Here is an 18648-nt window from a genome sequence, read left to right as displayed (position 1 = left end):
AATTACATTACATTCACATTTCTTGCCAGTCAATAATAACTAACGTTCAATACCACGTTGTTACACCAGTTGAGAGCAGCCTCACGTGTTGTTTTGATAGACCTTTAAAATGACCTAATTTCACATTATAAGTGGAATTTTAAGTAGGAGACTAGACAAAAATGTGTTAGTCTAGCAACACCCTGTCACCCTGCCAAGAGGTTACTCTAACTGACGACCCATATTAACTCCTTGAACGGCCTTAAAGCGAATCTGTGATGTTATGCTTTTCACGCTGAGTTTTCAGCTAGCATTGATCATAATAGCGACAAAATCAGACGTTGTGATTTATCGTAAAGGTTGTAGAAAGTGTTTGTCTACACATAGAGTAAATACAGTTGTGTTTACGTTGTTCAAGTAATTCAGTTACGCCACTTCACATTCCTGACGCATTCCAAAATGAAACAATACATAAAATAAAATGCACTTGGTGTGGGGTGTTTCACACTCAAAACATTATGCATGACTATTTTTAAACTCTTAAGAAGAGCCAGGATGGTTTTAAGACAACAGGTGGACATGTTTTTATTGCTGCTGGGTTGCATCATTTTACACCCCAACACCCCATGGGCGGCTTTTTTAGACTCTTTGAAATGTTGGCCTTCCTTCTTGAAAAATGAAATCTGTTGGAATACTCTGATGTAGTCACTAAAACTATGATTATACTGCGTTCATAATACTACAGTAACACGCTGTGTAATGTGCTTGTTTATTGCCATCTATTTCCACTCGATTTATACCTTTAAAGGGATAGTTCACCAAAAAATGAAGTAGTTCCAAACGTGCATTTTGTAAAAATTGTTAGCAACTGGGATTTCTGGGGCACCATTGACTACCATAGTAGAAATAACTATTGCATAATGTTTTTGTTCTGTTGAATTGGAAGAATTCTGTTGATTTTGGAGAATGTTGTAGGATTTTGGGGCAACCATTTAAACCATTTTAACATTAAAGATAAATTTCTAACATTTTCCCAAATATCTTTCTTTGTATTTATCAAAACAAAGTAATACATGTTGAGAGTGAACAATTCAAGCAGAATTTTCCTTTTTGGGTGAACTATCCCTTTAAAATGACTTTTGTTGTTTATATTCTGATGTAGTCACTTGTAATGTGATTATTCTGTAATAAAGAACATATCCTCCCTGTCCTTCCAAAACCTCTGATGTCACAATTCACAGTCTTTAAGGAAACAGAAAAAACACACTCCCTTGTATGTGCTTATAGATACCGTGTCGTTAAAGTTGACAAGCACTTTTTTATACCTATTGTCGGTCAGATATTTGCAAACCCCAGTGACAAACATAAAGGGTTCAAATAATAAAGATTTATGGCAAGAAAAAACAAATAAAGACATTTTGAGATACGAGATGTCAGATTGACACCTATATTGCAAATAATTAAAAACACTTTTTTTCAGTCCAAGCAATTCACAGCTTATAAAACAGTAGACGCATTAATGTGAACTACATCACGTTGGATTCAGACCACCCCATTATCTCGCCAGTGACATCATTGTGGTGTCCATAGGTGGAGCTGTGGGGGACAAAGAGAGGGACCACACAGCTGCAAGTTCCTCAATCTCAGTTAACTCCACGAGCGCTCAGCCCCGCGCGACACGATGCCGTCAGCATCGACTCTTCTGCTGCTCTAGGAAGCAGATTTCTCAGATGATCGCGATCCAAAGGCGTGACCGTCTCACGATATCCTGCGTGGATCTGGAGGACAGTGAATGAAGTACGTATACAGGAGGAGGCGTAGACCGAAGCTACATCGTGCTTCTGCGTGTAGCGTTTGAGGATTTTGTTACGTTGTTGCGAAAACAAAGGATCTGGATCCGCCGGGAGTCGGAAAGCTGGTTCATGGCCATGAAGAAGAACAATTCAACAAAGCGGGTAAGACATCGAGTCTATTGTCAATGTGAAGTCTCTCTACACCGGGATTAAACACCGCATCGCGCGCACTTTAAACACTATTTGTACTTACTTAACAATACAAGTGCATCGCAGTCAATGTTTCATTGGATATGTGATGTCAGTCCGCGCGCTTAAAGACGATATAGCGGTATTTTCTTATATGCATTTTTTATTTAAAGTTGAGCAGGTTTACGATGAGGAAGACTTATTGCGCTTCATGCAATATTTAATCGTACTTACATACTTGCTCCGTTATGTGTCAGTCTTCAAGAAACATAATCGTGGTTTTATTAGTATATTATAAGCATAGTATGCCTTTGATGGATTTAATGCCATTCAAATATTAAATATTAATATGGTTCATGTAGTGAGATAATGGTAAAATTGAGCTTTTATTGCATTTCTTCAAATGTCATATAATTAAATTGTGGTTAGTGTAGTATTATTAATTTTCCTAAGAGATATTAAACGACATGCTCCTCAAAGCGTGTGTACTCAAATATTATTCCCATGTACACCATATTGGCATATTTATTTATTTTCTTACGTTATTTGTTATTGTTTATTAGTTGTCTGTATTTGTTTTATAAGAATGCTCTGCATATCACGCAGGAACGAAATAATAGTTATATCATTTTTTGGGCTCATAATATCTCAATGTTATGAAAATGACGTGTGTGTGTGTGTAGTGTGAGAAGTAAGCGCTTGGAATGTGATATAATCTAAATCTACATAACAAAGACATGGTCTTTAAGAAAGACCCCCCTTTCTGTCTCCATGGCCGTGTCTCTAACCCTAGCGAGCTGCCATCCTAGACAACACATTTGGGCGTCATAGGCCTATGAATGGCAAGTGCTGTCTAGGTAGGCCTTTAGGCTTTGAAACGTGGGACTCCCCACTCGGACCCTTGGGAACCTTTTGAGATAATCTCACTTCTCTGATTTCGTCTTTGTAAACGCAGGGCCCTCAGGACGCCAATCAACAGCCCGCGCAGCCCGACAAAACCGGCTGGATTCGCAAGTTCTGCGGCAAAGGGATTTTCAGGGAAATTTGGAAAAACAGATTTGTGGTGCTGAAAGGAGACCAACTTTACATTTCTGAAAAAGAGGTTAGTCTACTTATATACCTACTGTATATATTCTTTTTTGGGGGGATGTTGTCATTATTTGACTGATAAAATGAAACAACTGCTCACTTTAAATCACACATTTCCTTTTTGATCAATATTAGTCATGACAAAGACATCTTGGTGTATAATGGCAGAATTTTCATATTGGGTGAACTATTCCTTTAATAGCGTGCCCTGCTCGGTTGAGGCTTACTGTGATCTTAGTGCCTATAACACCTTTATCCAATTGCAGACATAGTTTGGGGATTAGATCTGGACGCCAGGGCTCAGATGAACACGACAATATTGTAAACAAACACTCATTACTCATTAGTCCACAGTGTAAAACACAATGTCAATACTTTGCCTTTTAAACAATGTTCCTCTCATTTCAAAAATGTTTCCAGAGAGGTTTAACAAGTTTCAGAATGAGATATGTAAGATGAACGAGGACTCTTTGCATACAACCTCAGTGTTTGTCTTCACCGTGGCAGATTTACTGCAGTGTGGGTGTATAGGAGAAGCATGATTGAGTTTGAGTCATGGTCACGCACAAGACCGTTTGCTGCGCTCAGCATCAGATCAAACAATGCAGAGGAAGCATATGGGCTCTGGCTCGCAGCTCAGGAGGAGGATTGACCCTTTTAGTGCTTAACAGACTGAGGTTTCATCATGCTGGTGTCTAGATGTTCGCCTCCAGCTGTCTAGACAGACAACAGTTTTAATGATCCAGCAGTGTCATCGTTTCAGATAAACAGAACGAGAACATAAACATAAAAATATCCCAGCTGGAGGAGTTAAACGCGTTTCTTCGTTTTTATTTTCGTCTAATAGACCTCTAAATATACAGTGATGATATTTCACTGCGTTTTTACCACGGTAAAACCATGGCAGCACTGTATAATGACTTTTGTCGACAGAAATTCAAGAAAGAATCGGTAAGCTTTACTATGAAAAGCAAAATTACGGTTTGCTGTAGGCAGCAACTATAGTGTTTTGGTCCACGGTAATTTTTTACACATTTTGGAATTTTGTTATAGAGATTGCACGTTTGGACATATGGACATTTTTCATGTGACAGTATGTTTAAGTTAAGAAATGCTCATAGGAGCAGATATCATGTGATTGTTGTCTGGTGTCCCGGTCTGGTCTGGAGATCAGATTCCTGGAAAATGATGTATGGAGCATACACAGACGTGTGGGAGAGCTTTCCCCCAACGTACTGTAATCTTCTCCATTGCACATTTACATTCCTCTCTCTTCCAATTGCTGCAGGCCGTCGGTCTCTGTGTAATGTACTTCTCACACTTTGCAAAGTAATACTGTAAATAAAAGTCGTCCCCTTTCCCCTAAATGGCATCAAAACTTGAAAGAAGAAGAGAGCAAGAAGCTGCGCTTCTGTCTGTGCTCTCAAGTCTTTATAAGGAAGTTGTGGTCTAATCTATGTAGAAACTCTCCTGTATTTATCTTCTGCTTTTTGCAGTAATGTGTCAGAGGCAGATGTGGGTGTAGTGGTCTTAATCTGTTTTAAAGGTCCTTTGTCCTCTTTGCTTCCCTAAAATTAAATCAGCTACATCGGCATCAGAGTTTGTCTGATAGGCTTCATTGCTGACTTTCTGCGTTCCTGTTTTCTGTTCCTTCAGTTTGATAACTATTGATTGATCCAGTTCTGTAAAGCTATTTCACTTAAACGCCCTACTCGCTAATAAAACATCATTTCAAGTGAGAATACTCACATTGAAAGCTCTTTACCATGGTACCGATGTCATCGTTTGAAATGATGTTATACTTTTCACTCAAGACAGTCAACATTATGAGCAACTTCATACATTTTGTGTATCGCACAGCAATTGAATTCCCATATTAGTAGAGCATTTCCGATAAAAGGGGTTCAGATGTGAATAATATCGAGGGCCAGATGTCAGATGGTTTAATTATTCTAGCTGTGTGAATCAGTGTTATGGAATGCAGAGATGATGCGGTGCAATAGTAAAGGTTAGGTAACCCCATTGCACATTTGAACAAATCCATGCGGTGTCCAGTTGCATTGCCATGAGCACAAATGAAATCACAAAATGAATGAATCATTAGGTCCTGGTATGTGTCTGTCTCCCTTTCTCTAAAGAAAAGAGTACTTGTGTTGCCATGCCAGCTACAGTCATGAACTATTTCTGACTACTTTAGGGTTTTTCTTCTGTTCCGCAAAGTTTCACAAGAATCTTGGTCAATCAGATGTCTATTACTAATACGAAATTGCAAGTAGCAAAGAGTTTAAACTTTAAAGCAACAACTAGCCGTTTTTCGACCTTAAAATTATTTCTCCAAAATTATTTCTCCAAAATTATTTTAGTGGTAGGACAACTCTTAACTGGACGAATTTTACTGCCGCTGCTAACTAAACAGCCGGCTATCGGCGGAAATCACATGGCTGTGTGAAAGAGTAGTGCGGTTGCGTGAACTGAACCTGAACACATTGTGCTTGTGAAGCTTTCAGAGCCAGCGTTTCACTGCACGAGGACACAAACACATAAACAAACAACATTTGCGGCGATCTGTCAAAATAAAAGTCCGGTTGACTTGAACAAGTTAAAATACTCTCACATTTTACCAAACCACCCCCCCTTGAATTTTTTATAATTTGACCACAGACTATAGTGTTTACTTTAGCAAACTGAAGTTAATGTGCTAGTAAAATTGTGCTACTTATCATATATTTTTTTTAAAAACAAAATTAATTTTTTTTTAGATACTGGTTTATTAACATTATTGTACATGCGTACGATATACGTACGTACTATACAGGCATCAGTTATAGGTTTTGGCGAGTACCAGAAAAAAATATCGGTACTCGGTCTTTAAAAAATGGTATCGGTGCATGCCTTACTTTTACCTCTTACTTCTGTGGAACACAAAAGAGGAGATTCTAAGAAATGTCTGTTGTTTTGTGTCCACACAATGGAAATCAATAGGGGTCAATGTTTTTGGTTACTAAAATCTTTCGATATTTGTGTTCTGCAGAAGAAGGAAACCACATTAAATTGATATATTTAATACAAGAACGATGCCGAAGAGACGAGCCCTTATTTAGCCTTGAGGCACTGCATTCATCAGACCCGGTCAGGTCCTGACCTGCTCTGCATTTGTTACATAATAATGTAACATAATTTAATCTTCATATTATTTTTGTAATATGTTTTTTCAGCACCTAATGTCCAACTGAAGCAAAAACCCGTTGACGCACTGAATGCCAGAGAGGAAACATCTTCAAACTCTTTACCGTTATCTGTTTGTAAGAGGTGATGTGAGCTCATCAGACCTTTATGTGAAGCAGTTCTGCTTCCTTCTCCTGCCCTTTCTGTTTCTCTATCAGACTGAACAAACACACCACATTCACCACATGCCAGATCCTTCCTACAGCCTTCGTATCATAAAGCACCATTGAACTCATATCCACCCCGTTCATAAATTTCTGTTTAAACACTTCATCATGAATTTTTAACGTGTGGGCCGGGGGGACTCATTCCCTGCGGTATTCATTTCAGATTTCCCTTTATGGTATTTGGCTTCTTTAATACACCCTGCAATGTTTTGTAACCTCCATCGACATTGTTGGACGCTTAGACGGTTTAATGGGGAAAGTAAACATGAAATTGAATAGCTAAATGTGATTTAAGGAAGGGCTCGACTGGCCCCTTAAATGACAGTGAAACACGAAACGAGTCTCTGAATGATCCACCTGGCCTCACACTAAAAATAATTGAATGAAGAGACGTCAAAAGAAAAGTCTCCGTAATACAGTTGATTTGTTGAGTGTCCCATTATGAACAAACATTGAAATCAGTGCTGGAGAGCAAATGTCTCACAACACAATACAAAAAAGCAACTACTAGCCTACAAGAAACGAAATTTCACGTCAGAAAATATATATCAGATTGAAAAAACAAACAAATGGCATATTACGGTAATGCACTGAGAAAGGAAGTCTAGGGCGTTTTGAAAGGATAAGCTCATATTTTTATTATAGCATTTAAACTTTGTATGTGCAAAAATGTTAGGTTTTTTAGCCATAAAATTGTATAAATCATTCTTTTAGACAGTTAGATTAGTATTCTGTGCAGTGCATAACTATAATAGTTAGGGCATGCATTACAAATATAAATCACAGTACCTTTTACATGGTGCATTGCAGTATGCATGGAGGGTTAAGTCAGATTATTCTTGTGCAAATGTTTATGACCCGAGTTAAAAAAATTGGACAAATAATGCCAAAGCAATGAATCTACTAAGAAAAATGTGCAAGTTTTTATAAAACACTGGAATTTAAAGTTTGTTCAGTGCAGTTTCTTTCCTCATAGACTTCCATTGTAAGTTTATTACTGAAGTCAACGTGACTTTTGGTTGTTTTAAGTTGTTTTCAATCCGTGGCTAAATTACTTTCCGTGGTAACTGACAGCATTCCACAGATGCAGAATATGTAACATCACACACAACAAAGATTCCAGACAGCTTTGGTATAAAACAGAGAGCATTGTGATTAAAGAGCACATATCAGACAGCCTGGTGCCGTTATTTCTGAAGTACACTATTTTTACTTTGTTTTTTCTGCTTGGAAGAAAGTTTGTCAACTTATAGGGCTTGGCGAAATATAACACGAGTCACGCTAATTATACAATCTAAATCGATTCCGAAATCAATTCAAAGTTTTATGCACAGCTCTTCCGTGAACGATGGCTCTTTGATCAGTAGGATGTACTGCTCGATCTAAAATCACTACAAGATTGAGTCGTTTATAACGTGCATTTGAAAAAGCATCAGTCGTCAAACATCATCATTATAAATATAGTTTATCATCATAAAAATACCTGAAAAGCTTTGAAGAACAGTGATAGAATATCACCATTGTCATTTCCTGGAACGATGTGGCTGCGTCCGAAATTTTCTTTTTTTCATACTATCAAATAGCCGAAAATGAGTGTGAGTAATTAATAGTATGGCCGAAATCTCAGTATGCAAAAAACAGTAGGCGAGAAATACCCGGATGGTCTACTACTTCCGCCGAGATTCGGGAGTGTGGATGGGATGGACACTTCTAATAAATACACTCAAATAAATATGACGGAAAAGTTTAAGGCGGACGTCAGTAAGTGCCAATAAATGAATATCACATGACTAATTAATTTTTATCAAAGCTCACGTATAGGTTGTTGTCATTACGTCATAGGTCAAGGAGCATACGGGTAACATGACCATAATATAGGGCTGGGCGATATATATCGCGATTCACACTAATTAAACATGTCTAATTCGATTCTGAAATCAATTTGATGTTTTATGCACAGCTCTTCTGTGAACTACGGCTCTTTGATCAGTAGGAAGTACTGCTCGATCTAAAATCACTACGAGATTGAGTCGTTATAACGTGTATTTGAAAAAGCAACACTCGTCTATCATCATTACCATAAATCAACTTTATTATCATGAAATTCCTAAAAAGTTTTGAAGAACAGCGATAGAATATGACCATTGTCATTTCCTGGAACTAATTGTTCTTCTTCTGTTTCCCATGTTCAGAGTTTCTGCGCAAGAGCGCCCTCTGGCTTTCGGATCTGGCAGCATTTAACCGTAATTCATTGAGAAACTGAGGGCGTAAAATGTATTTATACTACTCCCATTCATACTGTGTCCCATATTCAGAGTTTCTGTACGACAGCGTCCTGAGGCTTTCGGTTGTTGCGGCATTTAACTGTAATTTATTGAGGAAACTGAGCATAAGAATTGCTCGAGTTATCGCGGAGCCCTAATTTGAGCTTTTCTTTTCGATGTTAAGGATGGTATTCTTGCCGTTTTATTCTTTGCAGAAGATTGAATCTGTTTAAAGACTAACGGACAACACATTAAATATAGATGAGTCTCTTTATTTGCTGTTAAAAGGTCAGCCGTTTCGTGATCCCTTGTCAATTCAGTTTTAAAGAGGCAATTTCAAGTCTCCTAAGTTCTCTTTAAAGGTCCAAATAGAGCCTGAAAACACGTATGTGTTGTCCGTTTGTAGACTGTGCAACAAGCTTCTTATTAGATTCATACACAATCACCAAACTCCTAAACTAGAAAAATGCTTTAACATGAAACGAATAGTCTTATACGATTCCAGTTGCTGTCTAGCACATTCATTCAATGAATTTTTCAGAACGATCTCGGATTACAGACTTTTACTGTGCCAGTTTTGGTGTCAGATATGTCAGCGATCATTTTACAGATAATGACAGTGAAACCAAATGCCTTTAGATCTCTTCAAATAAATGCTTGAATATCTGCATCGCGTCATTTTTCATCATCATACCTCAAAGTATCTTCATCCACTACAGAGTGCAAGTAGTCAGAACAGCAAACTTCAGTACAATTTTAAATCTTGTTGAAGGTAGAGCTTTCAAATGTCCGGACTGTGTCCTATCTATCCACTCGTGAAAAAGGATTCCATGATCAGATTGCAAGTTAATTGCAGTCTTTGTGCTGCTGGAATAGTAGATGTACTATTTGTAAAGCCATTCCCCCGATGTGACACCCATAGGGCAGTGTGTGTGATGCCAATACTCTTAAGTACTGCGCTGTAGACCGGCTCTAGTACAACACACAACCAGCTGTGGCCTTACGTGCATGCAGAACTTTTTTTTTCTTTGGTGCAGTGTTAATGGAAATTGATTGTGTGATCTAATGAGACCGTTTGGCTGGTGATGCCAAATCGGACCCTGTTGTTCCCGCTGAATCTGGGCTAAAAGGTTCTGTTGTCTGACCCCATAGGTCTTTGGGTTTTTGAACCATGTTTGACATCGGTCCCAGATCCCAATTTGCAGCAATATCTCTGGCCACTTTGACTAAACCCCAAGTACTGAAGTGCCGATTTCTGCAGGTTTGAGAAATGTCTGCTTTCTTTCTCAGGTAAAAGATGAAAAAAAGATCCAGGAAGTGGTGGACCTCACCGACTACGAGAGGTCTGAGGAACTCCGCAAAGCCAAGAGCAGAAGCAAAAAGAACCACAGCAAGTTCACGCTCCTGTGTTCCCGGCAGCCAGGAAACACGGTCAGTTTCTAAAGGAAGTGAGTTTTTACAGCAGAAGATAAAGCATAGAGGGAAAGTTCAACTAAAAAGGAAATTCCTTTATTATTTACATACTTTCATGTCATTTCAAACCTGTATGACTTTCCTTGTTCTGCAGAACACAAAATAGAATTTGAGGAATGTTGCTGATTTCATTGACATCCATTGTATGGACACAAAACCACGGAGACATTTCTCAAAAGTTCAACTGACTGATAAGAGTCATATACAGGTTTAAAGAAGCATGGGGTGGCAGAATTTTTATTTTTGGGTGAACTATCCCCTTTAATGGGTTTGCGGCATACACCAGAAGACTGCTGGCTGGTTTGTCAGTTTGCAGTTATAAAATGAGACCGGATAACCTGTCGCACAACCCAAAATTCCATGCCTATTCATTTGAACACACTTGAGGTAAAGGAGAGTGAATACATGTTGTTTTTTGGGAAAATGTTACATTGTTGGATTGGGTGAGTTGCATTGGGACCGAGGGCTGAGAGCTTTGTTTACTGGACAATTAGCCACTAGTCGATAGCTGGCATGTCATCGGTCTGTGAGCTCATACTTGGACTGACCTCTTTAGTCATCCCATCTTGCTTAATTGGCTTTTAGTAAGAACGTCTCAGCTTAATGCCTTTCACTAGTACACCACAGGCGTCCATGAATATCCTTCATCCTAAAGACCAACACAAACAGAACATGAGTGCAGTGTTTAGGCTTATTTCAAATGGTTAAAATGGGTGTATTTTCATGTTAAAATACCCGCCTTGTAGCAACAAAGAAAGTATTTACTTCTTATTTAAATTTGGCTTTAGTAATAGAAGCAGAAATCAAATAAAATACTTTAAAAAAGTGCTGTAGTGAAATTATGTTTGGTTGCACAGAAAAGCCAACATAGTATTTCATTAGTATACATACTACGGACCCAATCGTACACATGTACAGCGCAAATGTTTTTGCTAGTTTCAGCTCAACGCAGTTCTCATTTTCACCATCTCGCTCTGCGTTGTTAAAATAGCAAATGCACTTGCACTCATTTGTGCGCCCATGGGCGGGCTGGTCTAATAAAAGATGTTTTCAGGCGCAATGTTGGCCATAGACCAACTCAAAGCCAAAGTCTTTGCTCTTGCAAACTCCGCTGTGTAAATAGCGAATCTGCCATGGCGCAAGTGCACCTGGCTCTTAAAAGGAATGAGAGATGACACTCTGATTGGTTTATTGCACGTAACGCCCAAAAACACCAATGACTATTTAAGTGAATCGGGACAGCCCGTTTAGACCATACGCCCGGGCACGCCAACCGTGTTCCCGTCGTTAAACTAGCAAAAGTGGAGAAACCTGAGTGTACCTGAGTTCTTTTGACCATGCGCTTAGATCGTGAAAATAGGGCTGTACATACAGTATGTAGCGAAGTATATTATAGCTGTCTCTTAAATTTATAGCTCCGTGCAGGAAGTCAATATATGCACTTCTCCTTGTCACTTAAGGGAAGTTCCTTTTAGTTGTCTCCATTTGTGTAGATTAAACGGCTGCCCTTACCAGCTGGATATATATATTCAGCTGGATATATATTTTGGAGAACTAGGAAAAACATTAGGGTAACGTCTGACCAATGCTTTAAAATCCAACACGGGGACTGAGTTAATCCTCAGGACACAAACACGGCCCTCTAGTCTACACACACATGGATAAATACGTCCCCCCTGCTTACAACAGCTGTTGCACATGCAGCTCAACAGAGGAACCACCCGTATAAATGACCTTCTTCACCTCTCTTTCCCTTCAGGACCTTTTTGGGTTATCCACCGATCATTGGTGCAATCGTTAACAAAACCATTCTAAAGTCATTTTTCATGTTTAATCAAATGCATGGATTTGCCAGAATGACTTTATGAACAAATAACACGGATTTACATATGCTTACATGTCATGCACGAGGCTCAGTATGATTTCTTGGCTGTACTGCAAGCAGCATAGAGGTGATGTGAATGGAAGGGATATGACATCAGCGGTTTCATCCACACAGCTGCACTATTTAACAGAAGGTGGTGGTCATCACAGATTCAGCAGACGCTGTAAGAGAGACCAGCAGTGGTGTTGCCTAATATGGCGCTTTCTGCCTCTTGCTGTTGCTACATCAGCTGTCCATAGACTGAACCGTATGGCCATACCTGCTCATTTACGCTTGCCTCATGACATTTGTAAATCTGCCAAATGTTGTGTTCAAAATGTCAGTTGAATGTGAAACTGTTAATATTCAGGCACTTTATTTAAAAAACCTCTCACCCCATACACGCAGGTCCCAAATCTAGTATTTCTGGCTGTCAGTCCAGAGGAGAAGGAATCATGGATCAATGCTTTAAATGGAGCGATCACCAGGGCCAAGAATAGCATATTGGATGAGGTAAGCAGGACATGCCCTTCTATTTGCATATTAAACGTTTAACGATGTCAATATTTGGTGGCACTTGCAATTGCTATTGCTTACAAGGGTTCAGACCCTCAGGATTCAACATCTCGCCAACGATACCCAAAATCGTGTAGCTGGTGGTGTGGAAAGAATCTATAGCGACCAAAACATTTTCATAGGGAAAAATCAGTTTGCAACACCACACAACCACTTAGAAGAACATAGCAACCTTCAAAACATACTAGTAACCACATAGAAAGATAGAACGACTCAAAACTAGGACTACAACATTACACGACAAATGGGACGTATTTTATCGCAGGAAGTCACTATACGCAGTTCAGGCGCAGAGAGTAGCAAGGGCATAGAAACCCCTAGGCATCGACACTTTAGCATGGTGTTGTTGAGTTACCCACAGGCCAACACGCTTTGTTTCCAACAAAGACTCAAAAGTCATTTGTCAGGCCCTTGGAGAAGCCACTTTTATTAAAAGTTTTAATCACACAGACGCCTGCCTTCTCGATCCCTGATCTTTTCACAGTTTGTTTGCCAAGGTATTTGCTCATTTTAAAAGCGGATCTATAATCACGCTCGGCACACAGTGGAAGAAAATGAATCACTCCACCAAAAATAGACTAGAGAGTCATGTCTCTCAAACAGTTAGATCGAAGTACATCCCCACCTTTGTTTTCCTCCTTAGGATCAAATATTTAATCCGGCCTCAATGTTCATGCTGTCTGCTTTCTTTAAATCAACATTTGACGTGACATGTATCATAATCGTAGAGACCTACTATAATCGAGGTATAAATGAGAAAACGCAGACCTTTATACATTTTTAGTATAAACTTTTTTATGAACACTTTTAATAAAAGCCAAATATACATTGTATGGGTTTTTCGATTTTTGGCCTTCCTGAGAAAAGAGGAAGAGCCGCTGGAGTAGTGTTTGGTTCGCTGACATGGTAAACATTTGACTGAGCTACGCACTAAACTCCTTTTACTTTCATTATAGTCCTACAGCTGGTAATACAAATTCAGCTACACACATTCTAAGATAACCAAACGCTCAAATAACAGCTTCCATGACTTTAACATCGGCTGTGAAAGCTGTTCTGTGTAATACACTAATACTGTGTGTGTGTGCGGATACCTCTTACACTTCTATGAAACGTCCTTTGAACTCCTGCTTGCAAATGTCTCCTGGTCAATCTGCTTGCTTTATTATCCAACTCGGGTCTAATATAAAAAGCCAAAACTATCCCTTCTGTTATTAGTGATAATTAATATAACCGGTCCGACGGCATTTTGTCCGGTGTCGTTTCTCTCGCCATAGTAGGAAAAATTGATTGCATGATCCGGATGTGTTTAACTGATAAAGTGAAGTTCACGCCATTGTTAAAGTTTATTGCCAAAAGTCCAAGTTTATGAATACACGTGCTCTAAGATAGGGACCAACCAATCATAACAGCCTTAAAAGCGGAAGCTCGCTGATATGGTATGGGTGGGACATCTTCACACACTAAGCGGGGAACCAATCACGACAGACCTGCTCAGCTTTACCAATCAGAGTGTTTCGGAACTAGGGACTTTATATAGACCGGAAGATATCCAAGAAGAGGGACAGCGTTGAACAAAAGACTTGAAATATGTGAAATATAAAGCGTTTTTTTTAAATTAGTAACATGAACATCCATTGTTAAACACCCAAAATACATAATCAAAGCCTCAAAAACAGCATTAACTGGCTCTTTTATCATCTTCAAAGGCAATTTTCTCAATATTCAGATCTTTTTTTGCACCCTCAGATTGCAGATATTTTCCTATCCTAACATCTACATTTCGAAAAATAGACCCAAAAGAGGTTTTGTTGTCAAGGGTCTTAAATGTGTTATTTTTTCATATTGACCTATGTACATTGTCACATCAAATAAATACATATTAAGTGAGTTGTAAATATGACATTGCTAACATTCATGCACATAAAAGCCTCCTTTGTGGGCTGTGTCAAACCTATACGCATGCATTGTTATTTGCGCATTTAAGTGCACACGCAATTTAGAATTGCACAGGCAAACAAGTAGTCTACTTATTAAATGAGAAAATCTGTGATTTATACTAGAGAATAAAGAGAGCGTGCGTCTGTGCTTTCCCTTTTAAACATGTTGACAGGCCTGCTTTAATTACGTAACCACATGTATTTTGCGGGTCCCAAGACGGGTAACAGGAAGTATAGCAAAGGACACAGCTCAGATAAAGGGACTAGCTAGGACACCATTTATTTTAAATGAGAGGGTGAACAGTCACAGAATTGAAAGCAAATGCAATTTCATAAAACTGATATATGATAGAGAAGAACAATGAGCGTTTGAGAGCTAAGCGTGGGGGTGGTTACCAGGATCCGCCAGCATTTGCTTTATTTGTTGCGCAGGAGGCACGCTCAAAATAATGTTCATAGCCACATTTTACATGCATCCATTAAAACGTGTAGATTACGAGATGATTTTAGGAATCAATCTTGGATTGTTTAAATGAAGTTTAAATCACATCCTTATTCTTTTCTGCTCCTGTTGGCTTGGTTTTAAAATTTCAGCATGTCAAAGTTGTGCACAACCGGTGCCAAGCACCGATGCATGATGCAAGTGTTGAGAAATGTGTAGGCAGGCTTAGTAGCTTGACACTGATAAAATATGCATTCGGTAGATACAAGCAACACCAATATCTTCAAACATGCACAAATATACTGGATTTTATGTGCCTGTCTGCAAAATTCGTTGCCATTATGCTTGGTAAAAGTTGTCAAGGGTTCACTTGGGGATTTTGGATGGTTGCTTAAAGGGTTGCTCACTAGTTTTATACTGAGAACGAACACATAACCCTTTGTGCAACACTATTAATAGTGATGCTTGTGTAAGCAAATACCACAAAAAAAATGATGTGTGTGAAAAGATATTTATGAAAGCACATCTAAGTATATAGACTTTTACATGTAAACAACACTAGTCAGATACACTTCCTATTTTAGTTTTTTAACTCTACACAACCAACACAACATTTAGAACTAAATCAAAATGTTAAGAATTAATTAGATATGTTAATTAAAATAATACAGAAAGTGCTTTTGGAACGCTGTTGTTTACTTCTTGCAAAATGGTCTATATGTATATGTATTAAGTAAAATTTGTTAAATAATCTACAAACATTTTGAGGGAGTTTGTAATAAACAAATGCAATCTTATTCCATTAAAACTGACCAGTCACACAATAAAATAAGCTATAAGCTCCTGGCCCAACACAAACCATCACAGAAAAAGCTTTCTTGTAAACAACAGGCTTTGTTGACTGGCTTTATTTTCTGTGTTACACATTTTCTATACACACTTTTCCAATCTACTCTTGTGTGTCCTCCTCAGTGTTGGGTGTAACACAATTAGTTACGGTTATTTAATTACTTTTTCCTTGAAAATTTGAAGTAAGGGATTACTCAATATTTTTCTGTAATTTAATTACAGCTACTTCTGACGTAATTAAACGAAATACTTTGTGTAATATATGTGTGTGTAACAGTGAAATTGATATCAAAACTCAAAGTCAATCTTTAAAATCTGCGCTTTAATGTATAATTTTCACATTTGTATTACTACTTTATGTAGTTTCATATCATTTCTATGCTTGAATCTCTTCTCAACTAATCAAGGTTGATTAGTAATTAAATACTTTTTGGAGAATAATTTTTACAGAAATCTAATAACACTATTAAATATGTCATTAGTAACTAGTAATTCATACTTTTTCAGTGTAACTTACCCAACACTGGTCCTCATACAACACATGCAAATAATAAATAGACTCATCCATTGACTAATTAAAACACCTGCACCTCCTCCTTCACATGATGCCACAGGCTGGTGTGAAACATGCAGCATCTGATAGTTCACATGGGATTAAACTATTCTGTTTGGCTTTATTTCAACTCTTTGTGTGACCCCATAGGTGACGGTGGAAGAGGACAGCTTGCTGGCCCATCCGACGCGTGACCGGGCTAAGATCCCCCAGACTCGCCGCCTGCCCACCCGCGGACACCTCATGGCTGTGGTAAGTGCTCCATTTGCTCTGAAGGTCATCTCTTTGAAAATGAGAAGCCTGAAATTATGCATTTAAAACTATCGTTTAAAGTGTCAAAAAATTACAAAACAAAACACAACATTTTTAAATTTATAGAATATTCAAATATACAAACGTTTGTTTAATGTATAATAGACAAAACATTTGCAAACAATTTTTTTTATATATAGAATATACAAATATACAAACCTTTGTTTAATGTATAAGAGACAAAAAATTACAAAACAAAATACAAAAAATTGAAAATATAGAGTATACAAATATACAAACCTTTGTTTAATGTATAAGAGACAAAAAATTACAAAACAAAATACAAAAAATTGAAAATATAGAGTATACAAATATACAAACGTTTGTTTAATGTGTAAGAGACTTAAAAAATTACAAAACAAAATACAAAAATTTGAAAATATAGAATATACAAATATACAAAACTTTGTTTAATGTATAAGAGACAAAAAATGACAAGACAAAATACAAAAAATTGAAAATATAGAATATACAAATATACAAACGTTTGTTTAATGTATAAGATACAAAAAAAATGACAAGACAAAATACAAAAAATTGAAAATATAGAATATACAAATATACAAATGTTTGTTTAATGTATAAGACACTAAAAAAAATACAAAGCAAAATACAAAAATTTTAAAATATAGAATATACAAATATACAAAAGTTTGTTTAATGTATAAGATACAAAAAATTACAATACAAAAAAACAAAATGAAAATATATAGAATATACAAATATCTATATAAATAGACTGAGCAATGTTTGAGCAAAGAGAATTGAGTTGAATCACAGAGAATTGTTTGTTAAACATTCAGAAAGTATTCAAATGTGAATCGTGCATTATTCTTATTATTTACAGGCTTCTACCACTAACTCGGATGGCATGCTGACCCTTGACCTCATACAGGAAGAAGACGTCACCACAGAAGACCTCGCCACTTGTAAGGAGAGCCTCGATCAAGCCGAGTCTCAACACACCCCCAATTCTCAGTGCTCGACGGTTGACACTTCAAAGCTCTCCGTCAGTAAAGAGACCCCTGGGAAATCCCAAAGTCTCCCTCGTAAGAGCGAGTGCTTGTGGGACTGGTCAGAGTCGCAGACGCCACAGTTGCGCAAAAAAAACTCTGAGAAAAACCGCTGCGCATCCATGGACGAGATCCTGACGCATTCGGAGACGCGGGCCATCCCTCACTGCTCCACTTCGGCTCCCGTACAGCCCGTCGGTCAGCTTCAGGACCTCATCACCCAGAAGCTGGAGAGAACACAAGAGCTCCTGATGGAAGTACGGACGCAGGCCAAGGGGAAGTGCTCGCCAACTGGGAAGAACTCCAGCCCCGACGGCCAGAGGAAGGAGGCCGAGCGCCTGCTGGAGGAGGCGGCCTCTACCTGGGGTCAGGCGCGTGACGTACTGGAGGAAGTGAAGGAGCTTCGAGCTCTTTACAAGCAGCTCGACTCGGCCTCTTCGATGGCACTCAGTCCGTCACAGAATGGCAAACTAAACGGCCCTCAACATGGAATCCAGAGGAAAAGCATGATGTCTTAACAGGAACGCAGACAGTAAAACTGAATGTTCTCCGAACACAATACGGACTCTTCCTGCTTTGTTATCGCTGGAATTACAATATGAATAATGTTGTTAATAACGAATACCATGAGCTATACTGTACATGTTTGTATGTATGAATTGCAAAAGAGCAAATCTAGTTTCTTCCGCTCCCTTAATATCAGCTTCAGTCAAGCAGAAACAAAAGGGCCTGGTGGTTTTCCAAACACAAGCTGTTGCGCTGTGCCCCGCGCTATCAGTTTTCACAGCGTGGAGTCACCGAGGGGCCCATCAGGGTAAAACAGGGTGAGAAACACCAGACGGTGATGCTCGCCAGCCTATCACAATGTGAATGTTTCAGAAAACACTGGAGGAGCCTCAGTAAAATGGAGGTCTATTTTA

At 38.4% G+C, this 18648-nt stretch overlaps 1 protein-coding gene across 1 annotated transcript; it reads left to right on the top strand.

Moving 5' to 3' along the window:
• Positions 1 to 1593: 1593 nt before the first annotated feature.
• Positions 1594 to 18648, top strand: plekho1b (pleckstrin homology domain containing, family O member 1b). The gene is made up of 6 exons (XM_056763492.1): positions 1594 to 1934; positions 2917 to 3063; positions 9997 to 10137; positions 12452 to 12556; positions 16554 to 16655; positions 17563 to 18648. Exons 1-6 carry the CDS (start codon positions 1902 to 1904, stop codon positions 18244 to 18246), a joined length of 1212 nt encoding a protein of 403 aa, XP_056619470.1. The 5' UTR covers positions 1594 to 1901; the 3' UTR covers positions 18247 to 18648.

Source organism: Triplophysa dalaica, chromosome 12 (genome assembly GCF_015846415.1).
Source record: "Triplophysa dalaica isolate WHDGS20190420 chromosome 12, ASM1584641v1, whole genome shotgun sequence".
NCBI classification, from domain to species: Eukaryota; Metazoa; Chordata; class Actinopteri; order Cypriniformes; family Nemacheilidae; genus Triplophysa; species Triplophysa dalaica.
This window is presented reverse-complemented; position numbering and strand designations above follow the sequence as displayed.

Excerpts from the sequence above, each read along its gene's own strand:
- plekho1b (XM_056763492.1), top strand. The coding sequence starts at position 1,902 with ATGGCCATGAAGAAGAACAATTCAACAAAGCGG. Across the intron at positions 3,064-9,996 it reads TTTACATTTCTGAAAAAGAG|GTAAAAGATGAAAAAAAGAT; the intron begins GTTAGTCTACTT and ends TTTCTTTCTCAG. Across the intron at positions 12,557-16,553 it reads AGAATAGCATATTGGATGAG|GTGACGGTGGAAGAGGACAG; the intron begins GTAAGCAGGACA and ends GTGACCCCATAG.